General features: G+C 43.0%; 1 protein-coding gene and 1 long non-coding RNA gene across 3 annotated transcripts in view; one reads left to right on the forward strand and one right to left on the reverse strand.

The window, feature by feature from the left end:
- Hr3 (Hormone receptor 3) overlaps positions 1-14661 on the forward strand; it is a 586730-nt gene that overhangs the window by 258644 nt on the left and 313425 nt on the right. The window contains exon 1 of one of the 2 annotated variants that reach the window (XM_067147641.2): positions 9835-10094. The exons of the other annotated variant lie outside the window; for it this stretch is intronic. Coding sequence (XP_067003742.2) covers positions 9977-10094 — 118 coding nt within the window. The 5' untranslated portion in view covers positions 9835-9976. Of the gene's footprint in view, positions 1-9834; positions 10095-14661 lie in introns of those variants that run through there. 2 annotated transcript variants of the gene reach the window in all.
- The window catches only part of LOC137500924 (uncharacterized), a 194628-nt gene that overhangs the window by 154777 nt on the left and 25190 nt on the right, over positions 1-14661 (reverse strand). The window lies entirely within an intron of this gene.

Genomic DNA, 14661 nt, shown 5'->3' on the forward strand with positions numbered 1-14661 from the left:
TTTACGTCGCACTGACACAGATAGGTCTTATGGCGACGATGGGGCAGGAGAGGGCCAGGAATGAGAAAGAAGCGTCCGTGGCGTTAATTAAGGTACAGCCCCAGCATTTGCCTGGTGTGAAAATGGGAAACCACGGAAAACCATCTTCAGGGCTGCCGGCAGTGGGGTTCGAACCCACTATCTCCCGAATACTGGATACTGGCCGCACTTAAGCGACTGCAGCTATCGAGCTCGGTACTATTGTTTTATTGAACCTCCTTCCCATACCATCGTCGCCATATAATTCGTCAGAGTCGGTGCGATTTTAAACCACTAACAAATAATAATAATCATAATAATAATAATAATAATAATAATAATAATAATAATAATAAATCACATATCCTCGGTTGCCTTTTCGAGGCTGAGTAAATCCCGGACGAGACTGGTATCAAATCTGGTGACTTCAGGTAAAATGAGGGGGCTCTACCCTCATACATGCAGCCCGGCTATTTCTGTGATACCGAGAGAGTTTTGTTTGTTTTTTTTTTTTTTTTTTTTTTGCTAGTTGCTTTACGTCGCACCGACACAGATAGGTCTTATGGCGACGATGGGATAGGAAAGGCCTAGGAGTTGGAAGGAAGCGGCCGTGGCCTTAATTAAGGTACAGCCCCAGCATTTGCCTGGTGTGAAAATGGGAAACCACGGAAAACCATCTTCAGGGCTGCCGATAGTGGGATTCGAACCTACTATCTCCCGGATGCAAGCTCACAGCCGCGCGCCTCTACACGCACGGCCAACTCGCCCGGTCCGAGAGAGAGAGTTTAATAGGCAGTTTGGGTCACGTATCTGTGAGCTTGTATTCGGAAGACAGTGAGTTGGAATCCCACCGTCGGCACTCCTGAGTATGTTTTTCCGTGGTTTCCCATTTTCACGCCAGGCAAATCTGGAGTTGTAACTTAATTAATGCCATGGACTCAGTATATCTAGCCCACCTGACCTGGCAGCAGTCGTTTTGGCAAGTTAAGACCGTGATGGGTTGTTGCGTCACGGGTTTGTTTGTTTTTTGTGTACCAATGTGTATTTCTTATCTGTGCCTTAATTTAGGTTAGAAACTGTCTTTCCTTTAACCTGCTCTGTAGCCTATATTGTATCGTCATTCCGGACGCTTGATATGTAAGGCAGGTGCTCTCCATTTTCAAATACACCAAAGAACAGATAGCGGTTGGTTGGAAATGGCATATTTGTCAGATCTTGTATATTATAATCTAGCCTTAACTGACACATAACTGTTTTTCTTTCTTAGGTTACTGTGTCACTTTGTGTGTATCGCGTTTGGTTCTGGTCAATGAGTGCTTTGTTTCACTGGTGGAAACGATAAGGATGTTAAAAATAAGATTTTGTTTGCGTTAGTTATGTAACGAACACTAATAATGAAATGATATGGATTTAATCAAAACATTAACATCCATACAGGGGTCTAATTTAGATAAAATAATCCATACAAAGTGGTGATGATGTATTAGTACTAAATTTTCTTTTAAGGGGGAAAATGGGATTATGAGCCCTTCACCTTGCAGTGCAAGTACGTTTTGAACAACAACAACAACAACAACAACAAATAATAATAATAATAATAATAATAATAATAATAATAATAATAATAATAATAATAATAATATAATGGCGTGGGGCCTCCGGAGAGGTCTGGTGCAGGTCTTCCTAGGCGACCAGCACGTCTGTGAGGATGAAATGTACTGCTGAAGACGGCACCCAGCGCCCGAGCCATATGAGGAAAGAGCTAACCAAGATAAAAATTAAGGCATTGCCTAGAAAGTTACACGAAATAAGTCCACCTCTGTGGTGATGTAGTGGTTAGTGTGATTAGCTGCAACCCTCAGAGGCCCAGGTTCGATTCCAGGCTCTGCAACGAAATTTGAAAAGTGGTACGAGAATTGGGAGAGAGTCCACTCAACCTCGGGAGGTCAACTGAATAGCGGGGGTTATATTCGCACCTCAGCCAACCTCGAAGTGGTTTCCCGTGATTTCCCACTTCTTCTTCTCTAGGCAAGCGCCGTGATGGTATCCAACTTACGGCCACGGCATCTTCCCTCTTCCTTGCCTATCCCTTACAGTCTCCCCATCCCCCACAAGGCCCCTGTTTAGCATAACATGTGAGACCGCCTGGGTGAGGTACTGGCCCTCAACCCCGATTGTATCCCTGACCTAATGTCTCACGCTCCAGGACACTACCCTTGAGGTGGTAGAGGTGAGATCCCTCGCTGAGTCCGGGGAAAAACCAAACTCTGGAGGGTAAACGGATTCCACTTCTTCTGCTGCTTTTCCCACGTCGGTGGGTCGCGAGTGCGAACTGTATCACACTTGTGGATTTGGCCCTGTTTTACGGCCGGATGCCCTTCCTGATGCTATCCCTTATGAAGGGATGTACGTAATCACTATTGCGAGATTCTGTGGTGGTTTATAGTGTAGTGTGTTGTCTGAGTGTGAAGAGAAGAGTGTTGGGATTACTGCAAATACCCAGTCCCCGAGATCGAAGAATTAATCAGGCGGTATTCAAATCCCCAAAGCAGCCGGAAATCGAACCTGGGACTCTCTGAACCGAAGGCCGAAGGCCTCACCCCTGACTATTCACCCAAGAAGTCGGACGGAGGGTAAACGGATTAAAATAATAAAAATTCAAATACTCGAAATAAACGTTCAGCTTAGTAGGTCGTGTTCATTATATGTAGTACATATTGAAGAGGTGTTAGGTACAACATATAAATTCCCAACCGTCAACCAGTGGCATCGAACTCACAACCTTCCCATATTGCATCGGATACCCTACCATTGAGCTATGTCGCCTGTGTATGTTGCGTATTCAGCCCGAAGGCTGGTTTGACCCTCTGCAGCTCCGCCAACAGCTGTCATAAATAGCCTAGGCGTCACTGAAGAGGCGTACTAGGGAAATGAGGAGTGGGGTAGTTTCCCGTTGCTTTCCTCACCGAGCCAGCCGCTGCTATTACATATCAGTCTGCCAAGCCCACTGAAATGCATGGACCAATCGACCCTATGAGCGATATCTTCACACCATTCATAACAGGGACTGGCTGTATAAGCAATGGTATTACTAGCATTACTCATACCTCAGTCACTTTCATATTGTCAAAGCCAAGGGTGAGACTGAGACAGGTCAATGAAAGTAACAAATTTGATATAGCCCATACCAGAAGACATAGTGCACTGTAAACACTACATCTCGCCAGCCTAGATCGTATTTATTCTGTTGGAAAAGATCTGAGCTACAGAGCACAAAGAGTGCTCTTCGAAATTGCTGATAATGGGATTCGAATTCACCATTTCTCGAATCCAAGCTCTCAAATGCACGTTGATAGTGAGATCTGGGTTCAAAACTGGAGTGGGACAGGTTATTCCGGCCACGCTGTACTTCATGGCGTGGACAAGAGTACTCGAGAGATGAATGGAAGGAATGTGGAATGTAACGAAGAGCAAGGTCAGCAGTTGTTGGTGGTGATTGCTGGTCAACCATCCTCTATTAACACTAATGACCAAGCGAATTGGCCGTGTGGTTAGGGTCGCGGAGCTGTGAGCTTACATTCGGTAGTAGTAGGTTCGAACCCCACTTTCCGCACCGACAGGGACAGGTCTTATGGCGACGATGGTGTAGGACAGGGCTAGGAGTGGGTAGGAATCCAAAGTGACCTTCGTTAATGTACAGCCCCAGAATTTCGCTGATATGGAAATGGCACAGCTCGGAATATCCTCTTCAGGGTTGCCGACAGTGGGTTTCGAACCCACAATCTCCCGAATACAAGCTCACAGGTTTTACGTTGTATAATGCCACATACGAACCACTTTCGTCCTCTTACAATCTGCTGCCTCTTCTTTCACACCGTGGTGGGATTGTGAATGTGAACTGTGTTGCACATGTGGACTTAGGCTTCTTAGGATGCCCTTCCTGACATCAAACCTAGGTGGAGGAATGTACATGCAATTGCGTATTTTTGTGGAGGTTGATAGTGTAATCTGTTTGTGTTGCATTGTGTAAGTATAAAGAGGCGTGTATTATCACTAACGTACACTGCCAAGTCCCTGAGTCAGAAAATTAACCAGACGCGGTTAAAGACCCCGTTCTAGCCAGTAATCGAACCCGGGACCCCTCGGGACCGAATGACGCAACACTGATCATTTTCCATTCTCTTACAATGAGAAATATCCGTCTCGTTGGCTGAATGGTCAGCGTACTGGCCTTCGGTTCAGAGGGTCCCGGGTTCGATTCCCGGCCGGGATAGGGATTTTAACATTCATTGGTTAAATCCACTGGCCCGGGGGCTGGGTGCTTGTGCTGTCCCCAACATCCCTGCAACTCACACACCACACATAACACTGTCCTCCACCACAATAACACGCAGTTACCTACACATGGCAGATGCCGCCCACCCTCGTCGGAGGGTCTGCCTTACAAGTGCTGCACTCGGCTAGAAATAGCCACACGAAATTGTTATACAATGAGAAATGTGTGTTACTGTTCTAAAAGGGTTGTGTTCGGTTGAGGTATATAATGTTTTCTAACCTTCCTTCATACAATTTGGGGCATATCGTATCTAAGTGACAGTGCCATCAAATCTTTCCCGCAGAACCATTGGTCTCATTTCAATACGGCCGTGGTTAAGATCCCAGGCGAGGCATGGGCGATCCTTCGTACATACGAAAAAAATTATGTCTCATTCAGTGTGTGTGGCTATGATTGGTTTATTTATTGAATATCCTAACAGTTTGAACCCTATTGTACATTTGTATATTAGGGTTATAGTTTTGAACAGCTAATGAATTATTGGTCCTTGACACAATACTATGAAACTAAATAATTGAAGATGTGGTGAAAGAACTTAAGGAACTGTGTGTAGCAGAAGGTGACACTCAGGTTCGAACCTTGTCCTTCCAAACATGTACAGTTGAGCAGTAAATGATCTACTGTTTGAGAAGATCCACAAAAGCAATAATAATCGCCTGCAATGTTAATTTCAAAGCATTCAAAGTAGCACTTAAACTTTCCATGGCCGTAGAGAAACTGAGTGAGCATGAATTCGGGCACTAATGTTTTGCACTGTAGTTGGCTATATATGCCGGGGAAAATTAATTATCTTGTGACAGATCCTTTTGTACTTGATGTCCAGAGGTCGTTCCACTGTCTTATTAAATGTGTTTTGACTTCGGATTTTGCATAGCTTGGGCCAGGTGATTTGTCGTAGGTAATTTATATGTTGGATGAGGAGGCTGCATTTGGGAGGATGTCTTGATCACAATATTAACAGCCACGTAAAACTAAAACTGCGATCCTCCTTCCCTTTCTTTGCAGAGTGATCAGTGTGACTATCAACTCAACTCCTTGTACTTACGACATCAGGGGTTTAACAACGCTCCCTATGGCCTAGAGAGAATGCTCTCACCCTTCCTTTCACTAATCCCTTGTTTCTTTGTTCTCTCCCGGAGTGTCATGCCCCGCTGTCATGCTCTGGAGAAGAAATCTCCACCCTCTTTCAAATCGTAGACTTACTACTTCTACTTGTTACTTTAAAATACACCCCTTTCTTCCGCAGGTATTGTTCTTCGGGAATTGATGTATCGCAACTAAAACCTTAGTTCAGACTCGAATGCATTTCATAACACTTTCTGCCGGGTTGTGTAGCTCAGGTTGGGGGCTTCGATTCCGACTCAGTCCGCTCGTATTTGAACGTACACAAATACGTTAGCTTCGAGTTGGAAAATTTACGACGACTTTAAAGAATTCCTGCGGGACAAAATTGCGGCACTTCGGCGTCTCCAAAACGTGCAAAAGTAGTTAGAGAGTCCTAAAATCAATAACATTGAAAATGAAAATCCACAGCCTGTTTCCAATCATTCGACCAGTTTAGGAATGGATGAATGAAGCCCCCATCTAGCGGCGAGGATAGGAACTGTGCCGGCTGCCGAAACCTGTCGCACTCCCCTGGGGCAATGATTGCTGAAGGACAGATGCAATGAAATGGTAATGGAGAGTGTTGCTGGAATGAAAGATGACAGGGAAAACCGGAGTACACGGAGAAAATCCTGTCCCGCCTCCGCTTTGTCAAGCTCAAATCTCACATGAAGTGACCGGGATTTGAACCGACGAACCCAGCGGTTAGAGGCCGGCGCGCTGCCGCATAAGCCACGGAAGCTCATGAAGTGAGATATAGCTTGTTTTCTGGACTGTCGGCAGCCCTGAATATGGTTTTCCGTGGTTTCACATCTTGACACCAGACAAATGCTGGGGCTGACTTATTTAAGGCCACGGCCGCTTTCTTCCCACTCCTAGCCCTTTCCTATCCCATCGTCGCCCTAAGACCTATCTGTATCGGTGCGACGTAAAACAGATTGTAAAATAATAATAATAATAATAATGAAGTGAGAAAAATCTTCGCAGCGAGTGTTTACAACCTGATGCCCTTCCTGTCGTCAATCTCATCAGATTAGTTTAATGAGGTGAAATGAATGACGTGATGTACGATAGTAGGAAGGGAGAGGGTGAAATCCGGTTCCGGCACATAGCCTACTCTTATCGAAAAGTACCAAGGGTAGTGCTCAAGGCTTTACGTCTCCATCCAACGGACGATTCACCATCAACAGCGTCAGAAACCCCCACACCATACGCAGACTGCGGAGAGATCTGGAATTGAATCCAGGCTTTTTCTTGCTTTCAATTTGCTTTACGTCGCACCGACACAGATAGGTCTTATGGTGACAATGAGATAGGAAAGGACTAGGAGTGAGAAGGAAGCGGCCGTCGCCGTAAGTAGGTACCATTCCGGCATTTACCCGGAGAAGAAGCGGAAAACCACTGAAAACCACTTCGAGGATGGCAGAGGTAGGAATCAAACCCTTTCAACTCATTTGACCTCCCGAGGCTGAGTGGACCCCATTCCAGTCCACGTACCACTTTTCAAATTTCGTGGCAGAGCTGGGAATCGCAATCTAATGATTAGAAAGTGTATACCACCACCTCTCCTACCCTCCCGCTTAACATTCTGATGGTGACTAGCTTTTCATGTAAAATTGTAAGATTACCGGGCGAGTTGGCCGTGCGCGTAGAGGCTCGCGGCTGAGACCTTGCATCCGGGAGATAGTAGGTTCGAATCCCACTATCGGCAGCCCTAAAAATGTTTTTCCGTGGTTTCCCATTTTCACACCAGGCAAATGCTGGGGCTGTACCTTAATTAAGGCCACGGCCGCTTCCTTGCCATTCCTAGCCCTTTCCTATCCCATCGTCGCCATAAGAGCACTGTGTGGGTACGACGTAAAGCAACTTGTAAAAAAAAAAAGAGAAAGAAAGAAACGTTGTCACGCACCTAGAGGAATAATGCTCTAACCCTTCCTTTCACTAATCCATTTGTTTTTGTTCCCTCACTACTCCCTTCCAGTGGTCACGCATTTCAGAAGAAATATTTATTCTCCACCCCCTCTCAAATTGTAGACATACTTCCTCCTACCTGTTAATTTTAAAAAGACATCCTTTAGTTCCTGAGACACTGTTCTTCGGGGATTAATGCATTTCAACTAAAATCGTAATCTCAGATAGGAATGCATTTTATGACATTTTCTGTGAGGACTGTTGAATGGTACCTCCTCCACCCCCGCTAGTTCTGGAGAAAATGGACTCTCCCCCCACCAGGCAACCTCTGAGAGAGCTGTGCGAAACCAGCCAGTCACAGCAATCCAACGAACCGACAAACACAACATAGCACAGTCAGTAGATGGTGTTCTCGCACACCGCACGGTGTAGAAGTGTGTCAGTGGTGCCGGCGTCCAGAGCCCCCTGCGCACACTCGCTATATAGCGCGCTCTCTCTCCCTCGAACGCGGAAACAACAAGGCAACGTAGAGCACCGCGCGTTCAAATGCACGCTACATTGGGAGAGGCCAAGACAGGACGTATCACCGGCTAGTTCAATCAAAACAAATCCCCACGAACCACTATAACTTCTTCAACCTGATGATAAAAAAACTCTTCTGCCAATATGAAGATGTGAAGTACCACTAAATAATAAACTAAATAATAAACGGATTTTCCTTCAACAAAACAACGTGTCTGTGATTGTGTCTTGAAAGCAGTGCTCCAGTGAATTTAACGATGGATTGCACCTTTAAAATAACTCCCACATGTTATATTACGGTTAATTTGTGTCAGTGTTGAGAATTTGCGTCATTTACCGGTGGTTATGAGTGCAGATAAATGACCCAAATACAATAGTACCGGTGTACCTTTTCAACGCTGTCCTTTATTTCTGTTTCGTTGGATATTTTCTGAAATTATGGTGCGATTATCCAGAACTTCCAGTGTTATTGGTTAGGAATACTTATTCAATTTAGACGCATATTTTCTGTGTTTCTAAATACACTGTGGATTTCAAATTGTTACTAGCTAAAATATATATTTAACAAGAAAATAGTGTTTCTAGTGTTGATGCTTCAAAATTTCCTCCGATGTGCTTCTTCGGACATACAACATCAAGACATTGACTTCCGTGTTTCATCTCATATATCTGCAATATTCTTGTCTCTTCTCTCAGCATGTGTGCGTGTGTGTGTTCTGACGGATAGGCACAGTTCTCAGCAGTACCGGGCGAACCCGGTATCATGAGGAATGTTAGCACTTCAACCTACTGAGTGCTATTTCCTAATATTCCTAACCAGGACTGCATTTAATGTTGTGGAACTTTGTAATGTTAATCCCACTCTGACGCGTGTGCATGTTGAATTATGCATATGTACGTTTCATTGAGCCTGTCTACCATCTAAGTGACGTCGTCATTCACAAATGTGTAATGCTCCAAACATTTGAAAATAATATTTCGGTAGTGAAACTATCGTCCAACGTGTGTTTATTCTCGTATCAAAACGACTGATGCCGCCCGCTCTCATCCATATTTACTGTTCCGTCTCGTTTTTACGAATCTACAATAATCAGTAACATGAAAAACTGAAATAACACTTCTCCCCGTTTCATTATCCTAATATATATCAAACTTCTTAAATGATTCATCTTATGCAGTGTTACGAAACGTTCGTATTAAACAACAATCGCATCTGTTCTGTTCTCAGCCTGGCATAAACCACGTGTGACAGTTGTTGACAGACATGACATTTGGTTTGTTATTCCGAAATGAACTTTGAAAATAATTCTAGCGATGTAACAACTGAGTGCAGTGCATTGAGGTGATTTTATTATTAAAACATTATGTTAAAAAAAGATGTCTTGTCTGAAATAATCGATTAAGAAGTCTCGCAATTACCGGTAGCTGCTGCTGACGGAGTAGCCTTTAAAGAGAGATATGATGTTACGTCATCAATACACACGCTTAACATGCACACTTCTTCTACGCAACAACGTTCTTCCGAAGTGCCACACGTAATTCTGTTCATACTTTATAACAAAAGATAAGTATTCAAGTATGAATACCCTGATGGATATCACTTAACTGTTTCTCAAAAGTGAAGGACACAATTTTTCTAGAAACATTAATTCTCGCGTAAACCGTCTTAAAACAAGAGATAGTACTTGAATACCTTAAACCTAAAGTAGTTTTTAAAACTTTAAGTTTGCATATCAGAGGTATTTGGTAAAATTTCTAAGTCGTGTACTATTTCGTATGAAACTTTTTAGTCGTATCTCAAGTTTGCAGATACAAAAAAAAACAGTGTTTATTAGTTCGCCGTCAATGTACTGATAAAAATCCACACATCCTTAAGCTTTAAATATAGTGCAGTTGTGTTTCGTGGACGTTCATTAAGAAGACTGAGGCTTGCTGCATCCCAGAAGACTGATTATTTTACTGGTAACATTTTCGTAATAAACACTAGTGATCCACAGTGCTATTCGTCCATTAACATTTTCAAGCGATAATTATCTCAAATAATGACATTTTCCGTGCAAGTGTAACTTATAAAAACCATCCCAAATGTTTGAGATGTGGAGTTCTGTTACCTCTAAACTGGAGGTGGTACAACAGCAGCAACAACAGCAGCAACAGCAGCAGCAACAGCAACAACCACACACGTCTTCCGGATCCATTAAAGGTAGGGGATAAAGTAGATGTGAAACTTTTCAACGTGCTTATTTCTAGTACAGCGTATTACTTTAATTGAGTATTTTTTGCCATTCCATGGCCACCAGCATTTTGAATGTCGCTAGGCGTAATTGTCATTTCTTTCTTTCTTTCTTTCTTTCTTCCTTTCTTTCTTTCTTTCTTTCTTTCTTTCTTTCTTTCTTTTTTGGTCTTTTTGTAAATTTCTTAGGGTGGGCACGTGTAGTGAATTTGGTCCAGTTTTACGGTAGCACGCACTTACTGACGCCAACCCTATGCAGAGGGTTGTTTTCTCTATTGCGTGTTTCTCTGGTGGTTGGTAGTGTGGTGTCTTGTATGAATATGAAGATAAATGTATTAAGATGAACACGCACACCCAGTTAGGTAGCCAGAGGAACTCATCATATAATATGTAGTTAAAATGCCCGACTGAACCAAGAATCGAACTGGCGCCCTCTGAATCCAGGACAAGTGCTCCACCGTCGGCAGCCATGAAGATGGTTTCCCATATTCACAGCGGGCAGATGTTGGGCTCTTAATTAAGGCCACGGCCACTACGATCGCAATCCTATCACTCTCCTTCGCTGTGTTAGTGTGACGTTAATAATAATAATTTCGCGTGGCTATTGGTAGCCTGGTGCAGCCCTTGTAAGGCAGATCCTCCGAAGATGGTGGGTAGCAGCTGCCGTATATGGGAAATTGCGTGTTATTGTAGTGGAGGATAGTGTTAGGTGAGGTGTGTCAGTTGGAGGGATGTTGAGGACAGTACACACACCGAGTCCCCAAGCCAGGTGAATTAACCATTTAAGGTTAAAATCTTTTACTCAGCCGGGAATCGAACCCCGGGTTACTGTAAATCGAAGGCATCTATGCTGACAATCCAGCCAATGAGCCGGACACTGCGAGGTGGGGGAAAAAAGTTCAGTATACAGTATACCGGGTTTGTCAGCCGTCGGCCAAATCGAGCACCTTCAAATGTCAACCAACTGTGTCGGGGCTCGATACTGTAACCTTCAGCATAGGGACAAGTGCCTAACGAACGTGAAAAATAAATCAGATCCTTGAAATCCCTATACTTTTAAATATTGTGCGTTTCAGCTTTGAAAGCACTTGAAAAATTATAGCCTCACATGCCATGGAGATATATACGGGAGTAGAAAGTAAGGGCTTCCACTATTCGTAACCATGGAACTCACCAGGATAAAGGTTAGCTCTATTCTTACTCCTGCGAGACAAAATTGCGGCACCTCGGCGTCTCCGAAAACCGTCAAAATGCAGTTAGTGGGACGTAAAACCAATAACATTATTATTAGCTTTATTTCTGACCGCCTTCGTTGCTGGAAATTAACTTCACACTCATACTTGTTGCAACGTATGAACTTCATTTCTGTTGCGAACACCAAGACCACGTGTCTCACCAGAAGGGAAGTCTCGTTTCATTCTCAACTACCTGATGGTGAATCAAACATGCCTTTACGGCATCAACTTCTCAGCCCACTTAGCGACCTCTATGTCGGTTTAATTACAGTCTTTCTTTTTATAGTCCTCCTTATTTTGTTGGAGATGTGAACGCTCAACATTATAGGAACTTCTCGCATTCCATGCTGCTGTTGGATTATTTAGCCAACTGTCCAAGTGAGTTCTGGAAAGATTTCCTACATTCACAAGTTTTCCTTTTCGGTTTGCTGTTTGATACACAGCGCTTAGTAAAATATGTCCAGTCTTCTAGAACGGAGGTTAAAAAAAAAAAAAGACAGCCTGCACATTATTCATTTCCTGCCGTACATTTTTGAATGTGTCATTTCAGTGATGAAGTAGTTTCTCACTGAGGCACCCACGTTCCAAATTCTCGTGAAATACGGTACGTGATATTTTCAAAATGAAGAGTCATTCAGACTGTAAGTAAATCTGTAGGTTTGTGGTCTTGAAAGTTGTCCAACTCTATGGCTGTGTGGTCAGCGTCTTTTCCTTCAGTCATCGGGGTCCCCGGCTCGATAACCAGCCGAATCATGGAATTTTAATCGTGAATGGTTTATTCCGTTAACTCGGGAACTACTAGGTGTTTGTACTGTCCCCAATATTCTTGAAACTCGCACAACACGCAGTATCCCATACACGGCAGACTTCAAAATCCCATCGGAGGGTCTGTCTTGGAAGGGTTGCACCAAGCTATTAATGAAAAACGAAAATCCAAACTCTGCTTCCAGTCTTTCGACCGGGTCAGGAATGGAATGAATGAAGCCCCATCTAGCGGCGAGGATATGAATTGTGCCGGCTGCCGAAACCTGTCACACTCCTCTGGGACAATGATTAATGACTGGTAGATGAAGTGAAATCATACTGTAGAGTGTTGCTGGAATTAAATGTGACAGGGAAACTCGGAGTACCCGAAGAAAAAAACTGTCACGCCTCCACTTTGTCCAGCACAAATCTCACATAGAGTGACTGGGATTTGAACCACGGAGCCCAGCGGTGAGAGGCCAGAGCGCTGCCGCCTGAGTCACACAGACTAACAGGCTATCAATTGTAATAAGAAATTATAATTACATCTGTAAATATGGAACAAGCTTTCATCTCTTGTGCACTAACTTTGGATACTCACCTCCCGAAAGAGAGGGAATTATGTTTGGACTAATAGCCCAGATTAGAACGTCAGTTATCAGATATGAATCAAGGAGCGCGGTAGACTAGACTAGTCAAAGGATATGGTCCTGAAGTGCGCCTGTCAGACTGACTTGATTTGGAACACTCTGATCGGAGACGTTCTTCATCACAGCCAGCACGAAGATCGATAAGGAAATCTCTGCAGTAGCCAGCATTCGAACTCAGAATATTGAACGCATTAACACTGTCAAGTAAGTGCTGAGATTCTCTTTCCACTGACATTTTTCTTTCTCGTAAATTTCCCCTCATACATCATTCCTCGTTTGTAATTAGATTCAGACAAGCAGGCAAGCTTGTAGTTTTACGTGGCTGTTCATGTTGTGATCAAAGCCACGAAACCTTAAGTTTTATGAGGGGAAACGAAACACCACAGGGGATATGACTTTCCATCCCCTGTGCAAAGAAAACATTCTGCGGTCTGCTACACACCAGCCCATTACTGCAACAAGTTCGATTTTCAACAGGTTAGGAATGATTATTGTGAAGACTAAATTGTTTGGAGTTGATATTTTTTACTTTAAATGAATTGCTAATCTGTTTCCAGTCGAATATCGTGAAATAAATCATTATGTACCTACATGAAACAACCAGATTAAGATGCTAATATTAAGCACAAATTTAACTTCTAAAAGGTGAACGTTCTATAGGATATTCACACTACAACGTAACATACAAACGATCTCGGTAGCTTGAGGGGTCTCCAGTGCAGCCAAGGTTAAGGAATGTTTGTTTCTAACCGTTTTCTGAGGTTCTGTTGCGAGTTATAAAACGGGAATATTTTTTTAATGGAAACGTATCCTGTTGTTCTATTAAATTCATGCTGCTTGTTGTTTTAAGGGGCATAACATCGCAGGTCATCGGCCCGTTCTATTAAAATTATAAATATTCTACACTTACCTGTGTTTCTCCTTAGTAAAAGTTGTTAATGTAATCTCCATATTGTACTGTCCAGATCTCCTCAAGTATTAAAAATAGCTATTTTGTTTCCAATTATTATGAACAAAAAAGTTAATAACATCGAAACAAAGAATTATATCGTAATAACAATTTCAGCAAATGTTCCTCTAAATATGTACCAGTTCTGTGTAAAAAAAAAAAAAACCGTACGCCTGAGATCAAATTAATTAAGGCCACGGCCGCTTCCTTCCCACTCCTAGCCCTTTCCTGTCCCATCGTCGCCATACGACCTATCCGTGTCGGTGCGACGTAAAGCAACTAGCAAAAAAAAAAAAAAAAAAACTTACAGTATATTTGAACGTACTCAAATACGCCAGCCTCGTGCCGATATATTTACTGGCTATCAAAAGAACACTTGATGGACAAAATTCAGATATATTGATGTCTCTGAAAATCATAAGTAGTTCGTTTCTTTCCTATTGGTTTCATGTCGCATCGAATCAGATAGGTCTTATGACGAAGATGGGATAGGAAAGACAAGGATATGGTACAGCCTCATCATTTGCCTGATATGAAAATAAGAAAACAAGGGAAAACCATCTTCACGGCTGCCGATGGTGCGATTTGAACCCACCATTTCCCGAATGCAAGCTTACGGCTACGCGGCTCGTACGACGCTGCCAACTCGCACGGTGTGGGTTAAATAAACCGGCTGCGTAGCGTGGTTTTTTATGCACGTGCCCTCTGTGTTCAAAGTTGATGGTTGGATTCTTGGTACAGTCGATTGACAATTAAAACTTCTTGGAAGCGAGTGATCCGTGCCAGTAAATCTACTGAGAAGCATAATTCTAATAATAATGCGTCTCTTTTTATTTTATAGCAATTTTGTTGCGAAGTTAAACACACATTATTATTATTGTTATTATTATTATTATTATTATCTTCTTTTTCTTCCTAATCTGCTTACCCTCCAGGGTCGGTTTTTCCCTCGGACTAAG

The sequence above is a fragment of the Anabrus simplex genome, chromosome 5 (genome assembly GCF_040414725.1).
Source record: "Anabrus simplex isolate iqAnaSimp1 chromosome 5, ASM4041472v1, whole genome shotgun sequence".
NCBI lineage: Eukaryota > Metazoa > Arthropoda > Insecta > Orthoptera > Tettigoniidae > Anabrus > Anabrus simplex.